This window comes from Bidens hawaiensis, unplaced genomic scaffold (genome assembly GCF_021521415.1).
Source record: "Bidens hawaiensis isolate Kalapana, Puna unplaced genomic scaffold, B.hawaiensis_p1.1 tig00008762_1, whole genome shotgun sequence".
Taxonomy (NCBI): domain Eukaryota; kingdom Viridiplantae; phylum Streptophyta; class Magnoliopsida; order Asterales; family Asteraceae; genus Bidens; species Bidens hawaiensis.
In genome coordinates, this window is record NW_027491632.1 from 61891 (window position 1) to 77297 (window position 15407).

Consider the following 15407-nt stretch of genomic DNA (forward strand, 5'->3'; position numbering starts at 1 on the left):
GATAGCCCTTATTGGGTTTGCGCTATTTTACATTTTTGCCCGTGTATAGGTTTGTGCTATCTTACATTTTCGCCCGTGTATAGGTTTGTGCTATCTTACATTTTCGCCCGTGTATAGACTACACATTATACAATTAACTCAAAACAAACTCAAGAGCAACATTGATTAATATGCTTATATTATAAACGTTTGATAGGGATATTAACTATACCAAACACATACATAAAGAACCAAATGCCTGCCAAAAACATAACTAAAATGGCATCTAAACATTCAAGTGCAGACTGCATATTCAAATCTATATAAATAAAATGGGTCACAAATTACAACAAACAATTGCAGCATGCAACCCTAATTGATAATCTCCCTAACCAGCCAATCAAGACTCGGGTATGCAAAATACAAAACAAGAAAAGACGGAACCACAAACAGGATCGTAACAAGAATATACACAACTAAGATGATCACACTCGCGGGTATGGCATATAAAACAATAAGAAGAAATATAAACACGAATGGGAACTTAGCCGTCAAGTGGACAAAATAGATCAATGACTTACTAAGAAACGAGTGCAATCTATTTCTGGTAGAATCAGTAGCACGTGAATCTTGACCATGATCCGGCTCACAGGTGGTGCACAGGCTAATTGTGGTGTTAGCCCGGGCAGTCTGGTTAGCGGGCCAACTGCGGTTCCATGACCAAGAAGACACGGGTGTATGATCCGCACAAGATGAATGAGACTTGATCTGATCACCATTTTTACTCTCAACCATCCAAAGAAGAAAGTAATTCTTTTTGGGAAACAAAAGATTCCCTTTGTAAACGAGGTGAAATGATAACATGTTACACCAAGGACATGATATGAAAAACGGGAGTTGAACTGGAAGAGTCGGTAGTTTGACCACAGCCCATTGGAATGCGAGTACGCAGTTCTTACATAGGGTGTGACCACACCATAAGACGTAGGGCACGTTTTCTACAATATTAAAAGATTCCCAGCAAATGGGGCACTCAAAAGCTTCATCTCCATTGTTACTTTCAGAGGTTTCATCATCTGAACAGTCAAAAGAAGCTTGATTGGATGTTGTAGAGTCAACTTTTGGTCCAGAGGGACTCATAATGGCATTTGAAGTATATCTCCACTTGTTGATTACCCTAACGTTTATTCTTGAAACTACTAGATCATCAAATCAATGCCTGCAAATTAGAAAACCTTAAACTTAACTTCATGACATGAAAGTATCCAACTTTAAGTAGAAAACATGAGAACTACATAAATACAGAAGTACAGATACATATTGTTTTAACTCTGACTGGGGGGTGTAAACGAGCCAAGCCCGATCTCGGCTGGTTTTGATTTAAGAGGGATTGAGCTCGGGTTTAGCTCATTTATTATTTAATTAATTTACTTATATAACTATGCACACACACACACACATATATATATATATATTAATAATTAGAATTTTTATATATAATCTAGTATATATTATTTTATTAATTTTTATCATATGTTATATAATAATAGTTATTATACAAATATATTAAACAAAAGTTATACAAAATAAAAAGCTCATTTAGGCTCATAAGCTGACTCGAGCTCGATTAGAGTTTTTAACATCAAGTTGCTGACAAGCAGATCAGCTAAATTACAGATAAAATAAATAGTTATGTAAAACAAGTAGTGATTCACCTAATAGATTTACTTAAACCAGAATGGTGAGATAATTACTTAGCAACAAAAGGATTATTATTGTAACAGACTATAAAACTCCCAATCACAGGATCAGATGATGTTCACAAATAAAGTATTTCTTCTGTCAATCATAATATTATTATGATCCAAATAAATATCCAGGGATGAATTCAAAGTAAATAGAGTACCTAATAATTGTAGAAACAGTGCAACAATGAAAAGTATTAGCGATGAAACCCTAGAGAGCATTCATTAACAACAATCAAAGAAAATTGAGGCTAATTCTGTCTGACCAACAAATAAGCAACGAAGAACCCTAATTTTTGTTTTGTTGAAATCGAAGCAATTAGATTAGATATAGATACTACAAGGTTTACAAAATCAATCAAGGAATCTATTGTGTGTGATAATTATATTATAAAATATAATATTAAGATCAACATCGATGAGATCAATCAAGGCAGGGGTTTCTCTCTCTACAAAAAGAGGTGGGATCAGATCAGATCAGATCAGAGGGAAACAAGTCACCAAAAACAAACATACATCGGTTACGGCACGGGGCTTAACCATAACCGAGACCGTTATCATAATCGAGTGGTCGGTTAATCATAGGTTGGTTTAAAATGTCGGTTTTTTTTTCTTTTTTAAAGTTATAAGGTTATTAAGTTGGTGTCTCAAGTTCAATTTATGATGTTTTGAATATGAAATATGTCGATTCCAAATCATGTTATAAACATTTTTAGCATGAGTTTAAATGTTTGAATTTAGAAATAAAGGTAAATAAAATGAATATAGAGGTGTAAAGTTTCGAAAACAAACCAAAAAGGTTTGGTTCAATTTCGGTTAATGACGACACGTTACTTTCACTACTAGAAAACTGGGCATTTGCAACTACCAATTCGGTCACAAATCGATTGCGAATGCCCTATTGCGACTGGTTTCGACGATCGGTTATACCTTGGTCGGTAAATACTTTGCGACCGAAAATATTGTTGCGACCGATTTTGCAACCATAGTTTCGGTTGCCAAATTTGTGACCGTGTTTGCGACTGAATCATTTTTGCGACCGATTTTGTGACCAAACCCTTACCGACCAATATTGCGACTACACTTTTTACGACCGATTTTCTAACCGAGTGTTAGCAACCACTATTGAGAACGATTTTGCAACTGAAGTTTTAGCGACTGAAATTACAACCGATTTTGCAATTGAACTTTTAGCGACTGATTCAGTGACCTTTTTTGGTCGAAAAATTATTTTGCAGTGTTTTAACCATAAGCGAATGGTCAGTTAATCAGATTCATTTAACCATAACCGTCGATTATGATTAATTTTTTCGTTCAACCGTTCGATTTTTAGTTATGATTCGGTTTTTGTTTACACTGATGATCAATATGATTTGTGAATTGTAGGTTCACTCTAGTTACCAAACGATCTTGCCCAGATGGTGGATTTGAGTTTGGCTTAAAAGTAATTACTAAACTTGTGGGATTAAGCATATGCGTTGCATTGGGGGCGTGACGGGAATTTAATCGATATTTGTTCGTTTCGTCACAAGACTGGTAAGATACTAGTATGATACCGTCACTCGCTATAGAAACCGTAACAAAAAATGTAAAGGATAATATAGTAGCATGTTCAAAAATGTCTTTACATGTGCTCGCCTTGTAGGTTTTATTATTATTTACATGTAACTAAAATTGTATAAAAAAATCATTTGAAATTATTTAAAGTCAAACGGTTAAATTTGACTTAAATGATAAAAAAGAAATACGTTCTTTATATTCGGAAACCATATATCTTCCCTAAAATCTCGTTTAACAAATCATACCACAGCGCAATAAGTAGTTGTACACTATTCATAAAATATTGTTTCTTTACGATCTTGTTTATGGAAACAAATCTCTAACTTAAGATTATGATTATTTTCATTAATTAAATTCCTAATATTTCGGTTTGTTTTCTTCATACGCACATCTATTCACCACCTTATAAGTACATGTACACCATCGATGATAATCACAATATTATTATTATCCAAACACTAGAAATCAAACCCTAATTTCTTAATCGTAAAGTGTAGCAAGCATTCATGGCGGATACAGTTCTGATGATTGAAGATGTACCCGCAAGAACATGCAACCGAAGGTCAACGACTGAAGACAACGATTATCTCCGAAAGATTCACGAACTCGCGAATGGCATGTTGAAATACTTTCGTGACAAGGAGTTAGGCCTAGAGACAAACGTTTACGAGACAACTAAGAAGAGAAAGTTGTCAATGTCCGAGGAAGGTGATAAGAAGAAGAAGAAGATAAAGGTAACAAGACAAGCAGTCCGTTCGCCCGTGGTGGTTAACGATGTAACCGAGCGGTTGATAAGAATAAGTTGTTTTTGAAGATAAAGTCGAAGATTCAAGTGTGGTCGTTTCGTGGAGTGGATCAGCCGCTGTGGTTTGCGGTTGCGTGTGTGGAGGAACCGGAAGTTGAAGAGTACGATTCTGATTCTTGAAGATGCATCATGGTTTTATGTTTAGTGTTCATATGCTGTATTTGAATCATTAGATCATGTTGAACATTAGTTCAATAAATTTTCTGATATCAAACTAGATTCTGTTATTAATTTTCCTTTTTCCAATACATGTGTTTTTTTTGTATTGTAAATGTTACACTTTGATATATATCTGGGACAAACATTATTTGATAGGGCTATGATGCACTTGAGAGTAGATCCGCACGATCAAACCGGGTCAAGACCTGAAATTGATCCCAAAACCAGTTTGGGTGAAATTAGTTTTGAACCGATCCAATCCGCAAATTTAACAAAACCACTTGTCGTGTGTATGTAAATGATAGTACAATAGCGCATTAAATAGTTGTACATTAGGTAGAAAATATATATTTATGATCAAATGCATGAGAAGAGTCAAAATTAACATAAATATTATAATTATAATTATAACTTAAAGACATGTTCATTGTGGTATTTAGGATATATTTTAAGTATAAGTTTAGTTATTGGAAAAAAAAAGGATTTTTTTGTATATAAAAATTGCATGTCTTGTATGTCACAGCATGTCTTAAACAACATTTTGACTTTTTTTTTATGTCAAATAGCAGTTCTTGAACAACTTCCATCTAAAAGGGCATTTTTGGCATTTTAGAACCAGTGAAGATTTGTTTCGGAAACTTATAAAAAAACAGTTTTGGGTATAAATACTGGAATAAAGTTTTGTTTGCTAACAGGTCAAAAGGTTACATGCAAGTTAAAATTTTATAGACTTGGCGGGCCAAGGTACACACGAATTAAAATTTGATCGACTTGGCAGCACCTCTAGCAGAGTTTGAGAGGCAGACGACGCAACTATAGTTTTATCAAAAATTAATTAGAAAGCGAATTTTCAGATTTTGTCACACTAAAATCCTAGGTCAAAATAAGCACATTTTTATAAAGCATAATTTCAGAATGGAAACTGACGAAGGCGGTTTACCAACCCTAATCTGCAAAAAGGATTTTCCGATTTCACACATCCAGTTATAAAATTCTTGTCTCGTCTGAGTCTTATCCGATTAAGTATTTGAAGAATCACCAAAAAAAAATTAATCTTAAAGTGCATATGACTCTCGGATTATCTAAGCGTTCATCACAAAATTCCCCAGCATTAGCCTCATAACTGAGGTTTTGGATCTAGTTAACGATTTAGAGGAAGCGCATAACTTGATAAGAAGACATGCCAATGTAACTTCATGTCGGGGTTTGAGATCCATTGTTTTTTGTGTGTAGTACACATAATGATGTACGTCGAGGATGCTAAGATATTAAGGAGTGTTTGTGACAAGGGTACCGTTAAGGTTTCTGTAGGTAGTTGGATGGATCATGCGCCAATGCCACGAAAACAAGGAGTTTTAGTTGGGTTGGATAATAGATTGATTTGGATAAAGAGTGAAGAAAATTAGTTTAGAGGCATAAATTAAATGTTTAGTTTTATTTAGTTAGGTTATTAAGTTATTTGTTTGTTTAGTATTGGTGTTAGAATAGGTTTGGTCCTGGTTTATATATCCAAGTGTTTAAATTTACTTTTTAAGGTTTGTTTTTATTTATTATTTTATTATTTGTAAACCAAGGTTGTAAAAGTCGCTACGCAGATCCTAAGCGGCTGATCGAGGAGTTGGGTGTACTAGGAGTTCTCGGGGAGTACTCGGAGAGTACTCGGACATAGTAAATATAAAAAAATTATTTTTTGGATATCATATATACGTCAAATATCATAAGTTTACTAATATTTATAACAAAATAGTTGAATATCAATATAAATAAGAGAAATACATTTTTAAATAATAATTTACTTTAACAATTGCTAATAATTAAGTAAAAAAATAATATTTGTTCATAATATTATAAAAATACGAATTATATTTTATTTTTTTAAAGTCACACTCGGTCCAGGTTCATCGACTAGATGCGGTTCTTGCTAAGGTTGACCAGCTTTGACCGATTCTTAGTAACTAGGCGGAGTTAAAGAAAATCTCCTCGACGACATACCTTATAGTGAGTACTCGAAGTGTACTCTGTCACACCCCAAAATTGTTAACTTGGCAACGGAAGACTTAATTTTGTTAATTTGGGTGGTGACAGATGCTGTTCAGCCAATCATATTCAAAATAATGAACCATTAGTTGGACTTTATTAAATATCAGAGTTTTACACGTGTCAAACATGCACGGCTCTATTTTAAATTACAAGTCCAACTATCATTCATTCAAACGCACAATACAATTTTCCTGAATCCTTCACGAAGCATCCATTTTCTTCATTTACCTGAAAAGTATGTTAAAATAATTTTGTCAACACGAATGTTGGTGAGTTTCTCAATTAAAAACCAGGATGTAACAGTTCTCAACTTTACTCACATTTATTCATCATTCTTTTCAATGATAAATTTCATTATTCACTGTTTTTTTCAATGTGAATTTAATTTCCACTTTTCCAAACATAGCTATATATTTCTTAAACAAAACGTGTTAGTTGTAAACGAGCAAAGAGTACAACACATGTATGACTATCATTATAATAAACTCGAAACATACCAAAATCAAAATATTTCCACCTTTTCAACCAGAGCGACTGGAAGAGTGGGGGGGCGTCGCCCCGATAGATCTACCAATATTTTTAGGCCCTTTTCCTAGGTTAACGGTTTTTCCTTTTATAAAGACTCATCCCATTTAACACAATTTGTAAAATATATAGCCATTTTCTTTACATACTTTCCCCCCCAAAAACATTTATAAATCATTAAAACATTTAAAAGTGGGGATTTACGAGAAAACTCACATTTGCCTCAGCTCAAATAACATTTATGTGTGATAATATGCCAATCAACGTCAAGATCTTATTAATGGTCATCCAAATGATAACCAGATTCCAATGTTTAATACCAAGTATATTAACACATAAACATATATACAAATGGAATCCTATCATAACTTAATTTATTTATCCCTACGTGTCTTATTTATTGTAATTTTAATAATTAAATTACAAACTTTTATTGTTTAGGAAAAATCTCAGCTTTATCGAATGTTTTAAAATATCTTATAATATATTGAAACACCATCGTTTCAAATAATCGTTGTAAAACTAATATATGATTTTGAAACTACACTTGGACGTTGTTTAATAAAAGTATATATAGTTATTTTAAAATATAATATTCTTTTATTAATAGACGAGTGTTTGAATTCTGACAAATATATTATATACCACTTTCTTTACAAAACATAATATAATCGTTATTATTATTTATACCGAAACGTGTTATATTAATATTCTTTATATAAAAACTTTGTTTTCATATTTTATATAAAAATTTACATTTTCTAAAAGTATATATATTTATTTTTAATATTAATTGTGGTCACTATCCGAGTAAACTATTTCAGTCCAAATATTGTGTTTATAAATTTTTATAAACGCACGAAATCGTCCAAGTCTCAGTTGTACCATTTTTATCACTCGATAGTATCTAGCGGTTTTCTAAATAATTATTAACAAGATTTTCATTGTCCAAGTCATTTCCGATAACAATATTTATATTAATTTTCTTGTTATCCAATTCTTTCAACACTTAAAGATATAAACGATATACCTCCTCGCGTACGGTTCGAGTCTAGAAATCTGCTCAAAACCCGCATGCAATGCGATCCGGATACATCAACGTGTTCTTTTTTGCTTCACGAACGTTTCTCCGGTCTCGGATTGTCCGTACGACACCTTAAAACCTACATGCAACTCGTTTTAAGAAACTATTTTCGTTCTATAATCTGACCAGTAACTTACTAATCTTATAACTCACCATCTAAACATCTGATCATATATCCCTTCGGTGGAATCAAATATCTATATGTTAGAAAGGTTCACCGAAAATTTCAGCTCGTCCGATGGCCATATCTCCGAGAATCTGTATTTCTTTAGAGATGTGTTTTCAAAATCCGCCCAGCGAGCTGAACAATAAAACGGGTTTAGAAACCCAGCCTAAGCAACTCCAATCCTCATCTCCACCGTTCAAAATGATTATCTATGGGTTATGAACCCTCTGTAAAAATATCAATATGATCGGACCGTTAGATCTTCGGTTATAGACCGATCTTTGTGGACATGCAAGAATAATACAATCTGTCCAGATTTTAAAACTTGTTTTTAACAAACTTAAGCTCAAAATTAGGACGATCGGAGCTTACCATTGCGTTCGGGAGGTCGAAAAATGGTTCCGGGTAAAATACGGAATTCGGCCGCCACCAGACCACTACGCCGGACCACCACCGACCACCGCCGGACCGCCACGCACCACCACCGGACCTCCCCGCTCCACCACCGGAATTCTCTGCCTTCTCTCTACTCTATCTCTCTAGATTTCAGAAAATATGTTGTTAAATGGATAAAAAGTGGGGTGACCCACCTTATATAGGTGCGGTTTGGAACGAGTTTTACGATTGTGTTTCGGTTTCTCGCTTCAACGATCCCGCTACTTCGAGTGACGTTGTATTTTCCAAATTCATTTCATCAAAATAATTATTTCGTTCTCGACTTAAATTTGTCTCGTTAACTTATTATATCCGCTAATAAGTTATTATCAATCGTTTACCGGTGTCGGTTCTGTGTTACTCCAAACTTAATAAACATAGCATAGTTGATTTTACCAAAAACAACTCATCCAAAATTATGGTGTCTATTCGGTTTATTTTATCCAAATAATAAACCTCAATTACGGAGATAATATCAGCTTTTACAAGCTCATCGGTACATGGGCTTTAACAACCGTGTTCAAAAATACTAATTTGCATTTTCCCGCTTCGTTATAACTCAGAATTGAGCCACGTTTTCGCCTGTGTTCTTGGTTTTCGATCCTATAAAATATTCAAATGGATTCACCCCTGGACACCTTCTTGAATGTCGGGTTAAATTTTCACACGTTTAACCGAATACGTTCGTTTCTCCGTTATTTATCACCGGAATTTCTTTATTCCGTCTCACTTCTCACATGTTTTACAATATATATATTCCCTTCATTCTTAGCTTAAAATACTATATTTAACTTATGGGTCTTAGTCTTCACTTAATCCAGCCTAAACATGTCCTAATCTCGTTTATGGAATATAGTAATACTTTTTATTTTGCCGGGTATCACATACTCGGCCTTGTAAACCTACTTTTACAACATTGTTTTAAACTGAAGGATCAATAGCCAAGTTTACTGTAACATAACTTGATTGTTTATACTCACATTGAAGCATGGGCCTTCAACTCTCAAACACTCGGCGAAATTGTTTAATTAGTAACAAACAACTAGTGTCTTTTGTATAAGCACGTTGTTTTGTTTCAGATTATGAAAGTTCACACAAACATAATACGCTTTGGAATGCGAAGAGCTTTTCATGGGAAAAATGAAAGAGAATGCATAACATACAAAACCTGAGAAAAGATTACACAAATATCATATCATAATAGGTAATCAACACATAAGATAAGATGTTTATATATTTGGAAGTACTAGTCTTCACATGTGTCTATTTGCGTCAATTTTTAGACATTTTGGAGCATTCTCATTTATTTACTCGGAGTTAATTTGTTTACAAATTTAAGGTTACACCATTGTCTTTGTATTGTTTGGAGTGGTTTGGAAAAGAGGTAAAGAGTCAATTTGATGGTTGTTGGATGTAACTAAAAGGGATTGTAACATTGATGTTCTTTTTATTGGGCTATTTTTGCCTTTTCCCCTCTTAAATTAAAGTTCCATTTTGAATATTTTTGGGTAAGTTGGTTTAAAAATCCCCACATATGGATCTATCGACTAATAGTCTTCTAATACGTTAGATTTTTTAAAATTTGACGTTTGAGTGTTTGGATTGTTGGAATGGCCTAGACGTGTTACCTACAAACTTGGTATATAATAGTTTGTGTAAAACTGTAAATAAGTTGTTTATGAATAATTTACAATCAATCTAGGTGACAGGCTAACGTAGTAACATTCAACCTTAAAACATCTTAGGTAATCAACTTATTATACAATACACGTCTAGGTTTTTATAAAACATCATTTCAACTTCACAATTTGGTGTTTAGAATTGAGTTTTTAATAAATCAAGAGTACACAAAAATTTGAAGCATTCTTTAAATTTACATTAGTTTTATTTTTTATTACATAAAAATAACATAAGAGCCTTGTAAACTTGAAACTCAAATCTTCTGGGCTAGCCTAAGTGGTTATGATAATGAGGATAAGAACCATACTTCATTCGGAAGGTCATCAATTCGAATCTAAGCCATACAGGGGGTTTTATACTACTTGTTTTATGTCAGAGGGGTTCGGCTCTTGTGGCAACGCAACTAATGTCAAGTGGCATCAATGGAAAAGGTTCATCTGAGTACGCGGGGAAAACCCAAGAACTATGGGGTTATGCTTTTCGGGAGAAACGCTTTGCGGGTTCCAAACCCTGGGGTCAATCGCAAGCCAACTTGCGACCACCCAGTCATGTTAACGTCGTTCAAAAAACAACTTAAAACTCAAAGTGACATTAAGGGACTAAAAACAACACATTACAAAGTTGACGGACCATGAATGAAAAGACAGCTGGAAATTCTGGTGAAATTCTTGGATAATAAAGCTATGGAACAGAGAGAGAGAGAGAGAGAGAGAGAGGTAAAGAGTGAATGAAATAAATCTCGTCGACAGCCGTAGATCTAATCTAAGAATGGAGAAGGCATTGACTAAGGCTGGAAGCATCAAAGCAGGCAGTTTCTGGGTCTCCAACAAGGCCAAGGAAGAGATCAACAACATTTCAAAAGATCTTACGGTATTTAATTGTTTATACATTTTAGGTTCTTTCAATTAGATCTGAATTTTGGTTTTATTAAACTTCCATTAGTTAGGGTTTCATTGTTTTGTATGTCATTACCAGAATACCGTTAGGGTTTTCACTCTCCTAATTTCCCAATTCAATTTAACTACCAAAAGTATTTATATTAATGCATTTATTTATCTCTAATTTTCATATCAATGGTAATTTTGTCAAACTGGAATATGATCTAACCCAATGGATTTTCGCTGGCTCGCTTTGTTTTACGGAATATAATGTAGGATTTTTCGTTATTATTATGCAATGTTCTTTCTATTCATTGTCGTTACATTTTTCATTCTCTCTTAGAATCTGTGATGTGAGGTATAGAAATAGGTGAAACATGTAAGGAGGTAGTAGGAGTTGGTTGATTAAAGTTGTTGCTTATCTTCATTATCATCTCAGTAATTAAGACAGACCTTTTCGGCCTTGGAGTGATGTGGCGAACAGAAACCGTTAGTCCTGGACACTTACCTTATATAACTTACTTTGAGACTTTGATTCATTTTTCAGTTCTAATGTGTGTCTTATGACTTTTGATCAACACTCATAAACATGAGCTTTCCAGAAGTTTGTGAATTGTAGTGATGCACCAATAAGATCAATATATATTTTTGAATTTTTCATTAAATCTTTCTATATTGTTAAGTTAAAATTTGCTTTCATCTTTGCAGACATTCTCAAATACTGTGGAAAAGAAGGCAAAATGGGTATTTGACAAGCTAAAAGGTAATGAATTACTTCTCCCAGTGACTCGGTTTAACCGCCCAGGGCGTATTTATAATGCATAAAATCTCTTAAGTCATTTTAATTCAAATTAGAACTTACTATAATAATATAGTTTTTGTAGTTACCATAGTTGTTAAAATCGAGTGCTTTTGCGCTTAAGCGCATTTAAAGCGCGAAACGAATTAATTGCGAGTTGCATGCCCCAGATATTTAAAGTGCCAGTAATTTGTTCCCAACCTTCCCATGCGTATTAAATACCATTTAAACAACATCTTGCTATTCTCTAGCAGTACCTAAAACTCCACTATTAAAGCACCGTAATTTGTTCACAACCTTCCCATGTGTATTAAATATCATTTTACTTCAGTTACTAAATGATTACAATATTCAGAATTTGTGATTAGGTTTTAGTTTTTTAATTTTTGGAAATCTGGATATTATGATAGATGTTCTAATGCTTCAATTGAGGATGGATCAAATTGTTGTTCTTGACAGTTAAAATGAATGCTTATAGAGTTGTTGAATTACTGGATATTATGATAGATGTGTTGATGATTAGGTTTTTCTAATTATTAAGATGTACTTGGTACTTCATGTTTTGGTTTTTGTTTGTTCTATGAACTATTTCAAGAATGAATATATGTTTCTTATTAAGATGTTCTATTTTAGTTAGAATTCTGTTTTTTTAATGTGCTCTTTTTTTTTAAATCGGACACTTTATTTGCGCTTATCGCTTGGGCGCTAGGCCCAGCCTCAACGCTTTCGAGCACTTATCGCATTTGATAACTATGGTAGTTACATCTAACAATTTAACTATTTTCCAAAAAAAAAAAAAATCCTAAGCGCAAATTTCACTCATTAGCAGGATATTGCAAGGGCCACGCGACCAGAAAAATAAATGAAAATAAATAAACGGGCCAAATTTCTTTTGTGAGTTGAAAAATTGTTGTTGTATGATAACTGATATTTTTCACAGGAAAGCCGTTGAAACCGTTGCCCGATTTCCTTAGAGAATACAACCTTCCACTGGGATTATTCCCACAAAACATAACGTGCTATGAGTTTGACGAGTCAAAGCTAAAGCTCGTGGTGCACTTACCTTCACCTTGTGAGGTGATTTTTAAGGACCAATCAGTCATAAGGTATGCAACTCGGGTCAAAGGGCTTGTGTCAAGGGGAAAGTTCACGGTGATTGAAGGAATGAAGACCAAAGTGGTGGTTTGGGTTAAAGTTTCGAGCGTTGTGGTGGAGAATTATCGGTCCGATAAAGTGTGGTTCACGGCCGGCGTGAAAAAGTCACGGCCTCGAGAGGCTTACGAGACGCCTCGTGATGCTACTCGAGTTGAAGAATACTAAATTTGACAAGAGAATCATATTTGTTTTCTTGTGATTTGGCATTTGTGGTGTTAATATTTGGTGTTTATGACTTATTCATTGGTAGGTCTTTGTTCCTGAATAATCTTTTATGGAAGCTTATTCTTACGATAACTGATATATTCTTTTTATAATTTTTTAGTGTTTTGCCTATTTGAGATTTAATTTTTTTATTTATTTAATTGTGTGTGTGTGATTGATTGAAGTATTAACTTGAAATGGTATTGAATAAACAGTCCACCACAACTAGAAAACCTTCTTACTTAACCCGGAATAAAATGCTCTAAGTTGGGCTCAAACCTATGACCTTCCGGCTACCATTGGACCAATTGGTCTTTAGTTATAACATTTATTACTAATTTTATTGCTTAACAACCAATCACTACTGCTTTCTCACTAACAAAACCAAATTGATTATCTTATGATTCTGATGATCATCGAGGCGATATTTGTTCTTGAATTTGCACTTGACAAAGCATACTATTCTTTTATCTTCGGTGGTGGTCGGAGTTATGGGAGACAAGAAAAATCAATAAATTTTTGATTGATTTCATGCCAATGTAGCATGTGATGGCAAAACTAAAAAGTAGGTACTAACATACAAAAAGCAGTAGTGAGTAAACCCTCGATACAAACACACACACATATATATAGACACCCTCAGCTCACCACGCTCCGCCCCTCTGCTCTTGTCTTCAGTTCCATTCATCGCCTTGTCAATCGATCCATCCATCAGATTAGATTATTATTATTATTATTATTATTATTATTATTATTATTATTATGTCGGACGAAGAGCATCAGTTTGAATCCAAGGCCGACGCCGGTGCTTCCAAGACCTACCCTCAGCAAGCCGGTACTATCCGCAAGGGCGGCCACATCGTCATCAAAAATCGAGCTTGCAAGGTTTACCTTTTAATTTTTAATTATTTTATTCATATTCATTTGCTCTTTTATTAATAGGGATACTTTGACCTAGATCTGTTACTTGGATTCAATTTCAATGTTTGTGATGTTGATTTAGGGGTTTGTTTTTTTAAATTGATGCATTGATTGGCTGTACTGTACAATCACAGGATGAGATAGGATAAAATGGCAACTTACTTTAAATAAATCAACAAGCTTTTGGTGGCCATTGAATCTTAAGCTTTTAGTGTCTTAGGGAAAAAGATCCATGCTTTTAAACTTCGAATTTCTAATAAAAACTTTGGTCTTAAAATCCGAGCGCGCGCATGACAGACTTGACTTTTTTTGTTTGTAAACATTGTTAATTTTGTATTAAACATGTTAAAGAGTTATGGTTTTATGATGTTGGATAAAATTACCAAAATTGTAACAGGTTGTGGAAGTTTCTACCTCCAAGACTGGCAAGCATGGTCATGCTAAGTGTCATTTTGTTGCTATCGACATCTTCAATGGGAAGAAGCTTGAAGATATCGTGCCCTCCTCCCACAATTGTGATGTAATTACTTCTTGTTTTTTTGTCTGTTTATGATTTTATCCCGTTTCTTGAATAATGAATTAACCGGTCTGTTCCTGTATGTGGTTTGCAGGTTCCTCATGTTAGCCGTACTGATTACCAGCTAATTGATATTTCTGAGGATGGATTTGTACTTTTCATTCATGACTTTATTTTCTTTAATAATATTTTGGATTTTGGTTATGATTTTTCATTTATGATCATGCTGTCTCAGGTGAGTTTGTTGACTGAAAATGGTAACACCAAGGATGATCTGAAGCTCCCAACTGATGATGCTCTCCTGACACAGGTATGTTAATGTCACGCCATACAACTTTCTTATGTTATTTATATCAGATTAATACAAACGAGTGTTGTTACATATGAACTATTGTATTACTGACTTTCTACTGGTTATCATGAATGCAGATCAAGGATGGATTTGCAGAGGGAAAGGATCTGGTGGTGAGTGTGATGTCAGCAATGGGTGAGGAGCAGATTTGTGCTCTCAAGGACATCGGTCCCAAGTAAACTCTTGAACCGCCACCGGCAACAGTAGCAGCAGAAGCTTCTGTTGTAATTCTGTTTGGATATGTTAAGGTTTTACTTCCTTTTGATGTACTCTGGATTTGTTTTATTGAAAGCATGCAGCGGCTATGATATTGGGTTAGGGCTGCTGCAAATATGATAATGGTGTCTGTGTGTTGTGTTTGTTTTTTAAAATTTCTACTCTTTTAAGGTATTGAAATACAAAG

The 15407-nt window shown here is 34.1% G+C and overlaps 3 protein-coding genes across 3 annotated transcripts; 2 read left to right on the plus strand and 1 right to left on the minus strand.

Annotated features, from left to right (window-relative positions):
• Nucleotides 1-93: 93 nt before the first annotated feature.
• On the minus strand, nucleotides 94-1466 carry LOC143529896 (uncharacterized). Its single transcript, XM_077025579.1, has one exon. The coding sequence runs from the start codon at nucleotides 1117-1119 to the stop codon at nucleotides 352-354; it is 768 nt and encodes a 255-aa protein (XP_076881694.1). The 5' UTR covers nucleotides 1120-1466; the 3' UTR covers nucleotides 94-351.
• A 9446-nt stretch (nucleotides 1467-10912) lies between these two features.
• LOC143529897 (uncharacterized protein At5g01610-like) lies at nucleotides 10913-13299 on the plus strand. Its single transcript, XM_077025580.1, has 3 exons — nucleotides 10913-11048; nucleotides 11765-11819; nucleotides 12796-13299. The coding sequence occupies exons 1-3, from the start codon at nucleotides 10947-10949 to the stop codon at nucleotides 13173-13175; spliced, it is 537 nt and encodes a 178-aa protein (XP_076881695.1). The 5' UTR covers nucleotides 10913-10946; the 3' UTR covers nucleotides 13176-13299.
• Nucleotides 13300-13933: 634 nt separating this feature from the next.
• On the plus strand, nucleotides 13934-15329 carry LOC143529898 (eukaryotic translation initiation factor 5A). Its single transcript, XM_077025581.1, has 5 exons — nucleotides 13934-14099; nucleotides 14533-14655; nucleotides 14747-14803; nucleotides 14888-14962; nucleotides 15082-15329. Exons 1-5 carry the CDS (start codon nucleotides 13977-13979, stop codon nucleotides 15181-15183), a joined length of 480 nt encoding a protein of 159 aa, XP_076881696.1. The 5' UTR covers nucleotides 13934-13976; the 3' UTR covers nucleotides 15184-15329.
• Nucleotides 15330-15407: the final 78 nt, after the last annotated feature.

Coding starts and splice junctions, on each gene's coding strand:
- LOC143529896 (XM_077025579.1), bottom strand. CDS start 1,119: ATGAGTCCCTCTGGACCAAAAGTTGACTCTACAACATCCAATCAAGCT.
- LOC143529897 (XM_077025580.1), top strand. CDS start 10,947: ATGGAGAAGGCATTGACTAAGGCTGGAAGCATCAAAGCAGGCAGTTTC. Junction 11,049..11,764: donor ACATTTCAAAAGATCTTACG/GTATTTAATTGT, acceptor TCATCTTTGCAG/ACATTCTCAAATACTGTGGA. Junction 11,820..12,795: donor GGTATTTGACAAGCTAAAAG/GTAATGAATTAC, acceptor TATTTTTCACAG/GAAAGCCGTTGAAACCGTTG.
- LOC143529898 (XM_077025581.1), top strand. CDS start 13,977: ATGTCGGACGAAGAGCATCAGTTTGAATCCAAGGCCGACGCCGGTGCT. Junction 14,100..14,532: donor TCAAAAATCGAGCTTGCAAG/GTTTACCTTTTA, acceptor AAATTGTAACAG/GTTGTGGAAGTTTCTACCTC. Junction 14,656..14,746: donor CCTCCTCCCACAATTGTGAT/GTAATTACTTCT, acceptor TGTGGTTTGCAG/GTTCCTCATGTTAGCCGTAC.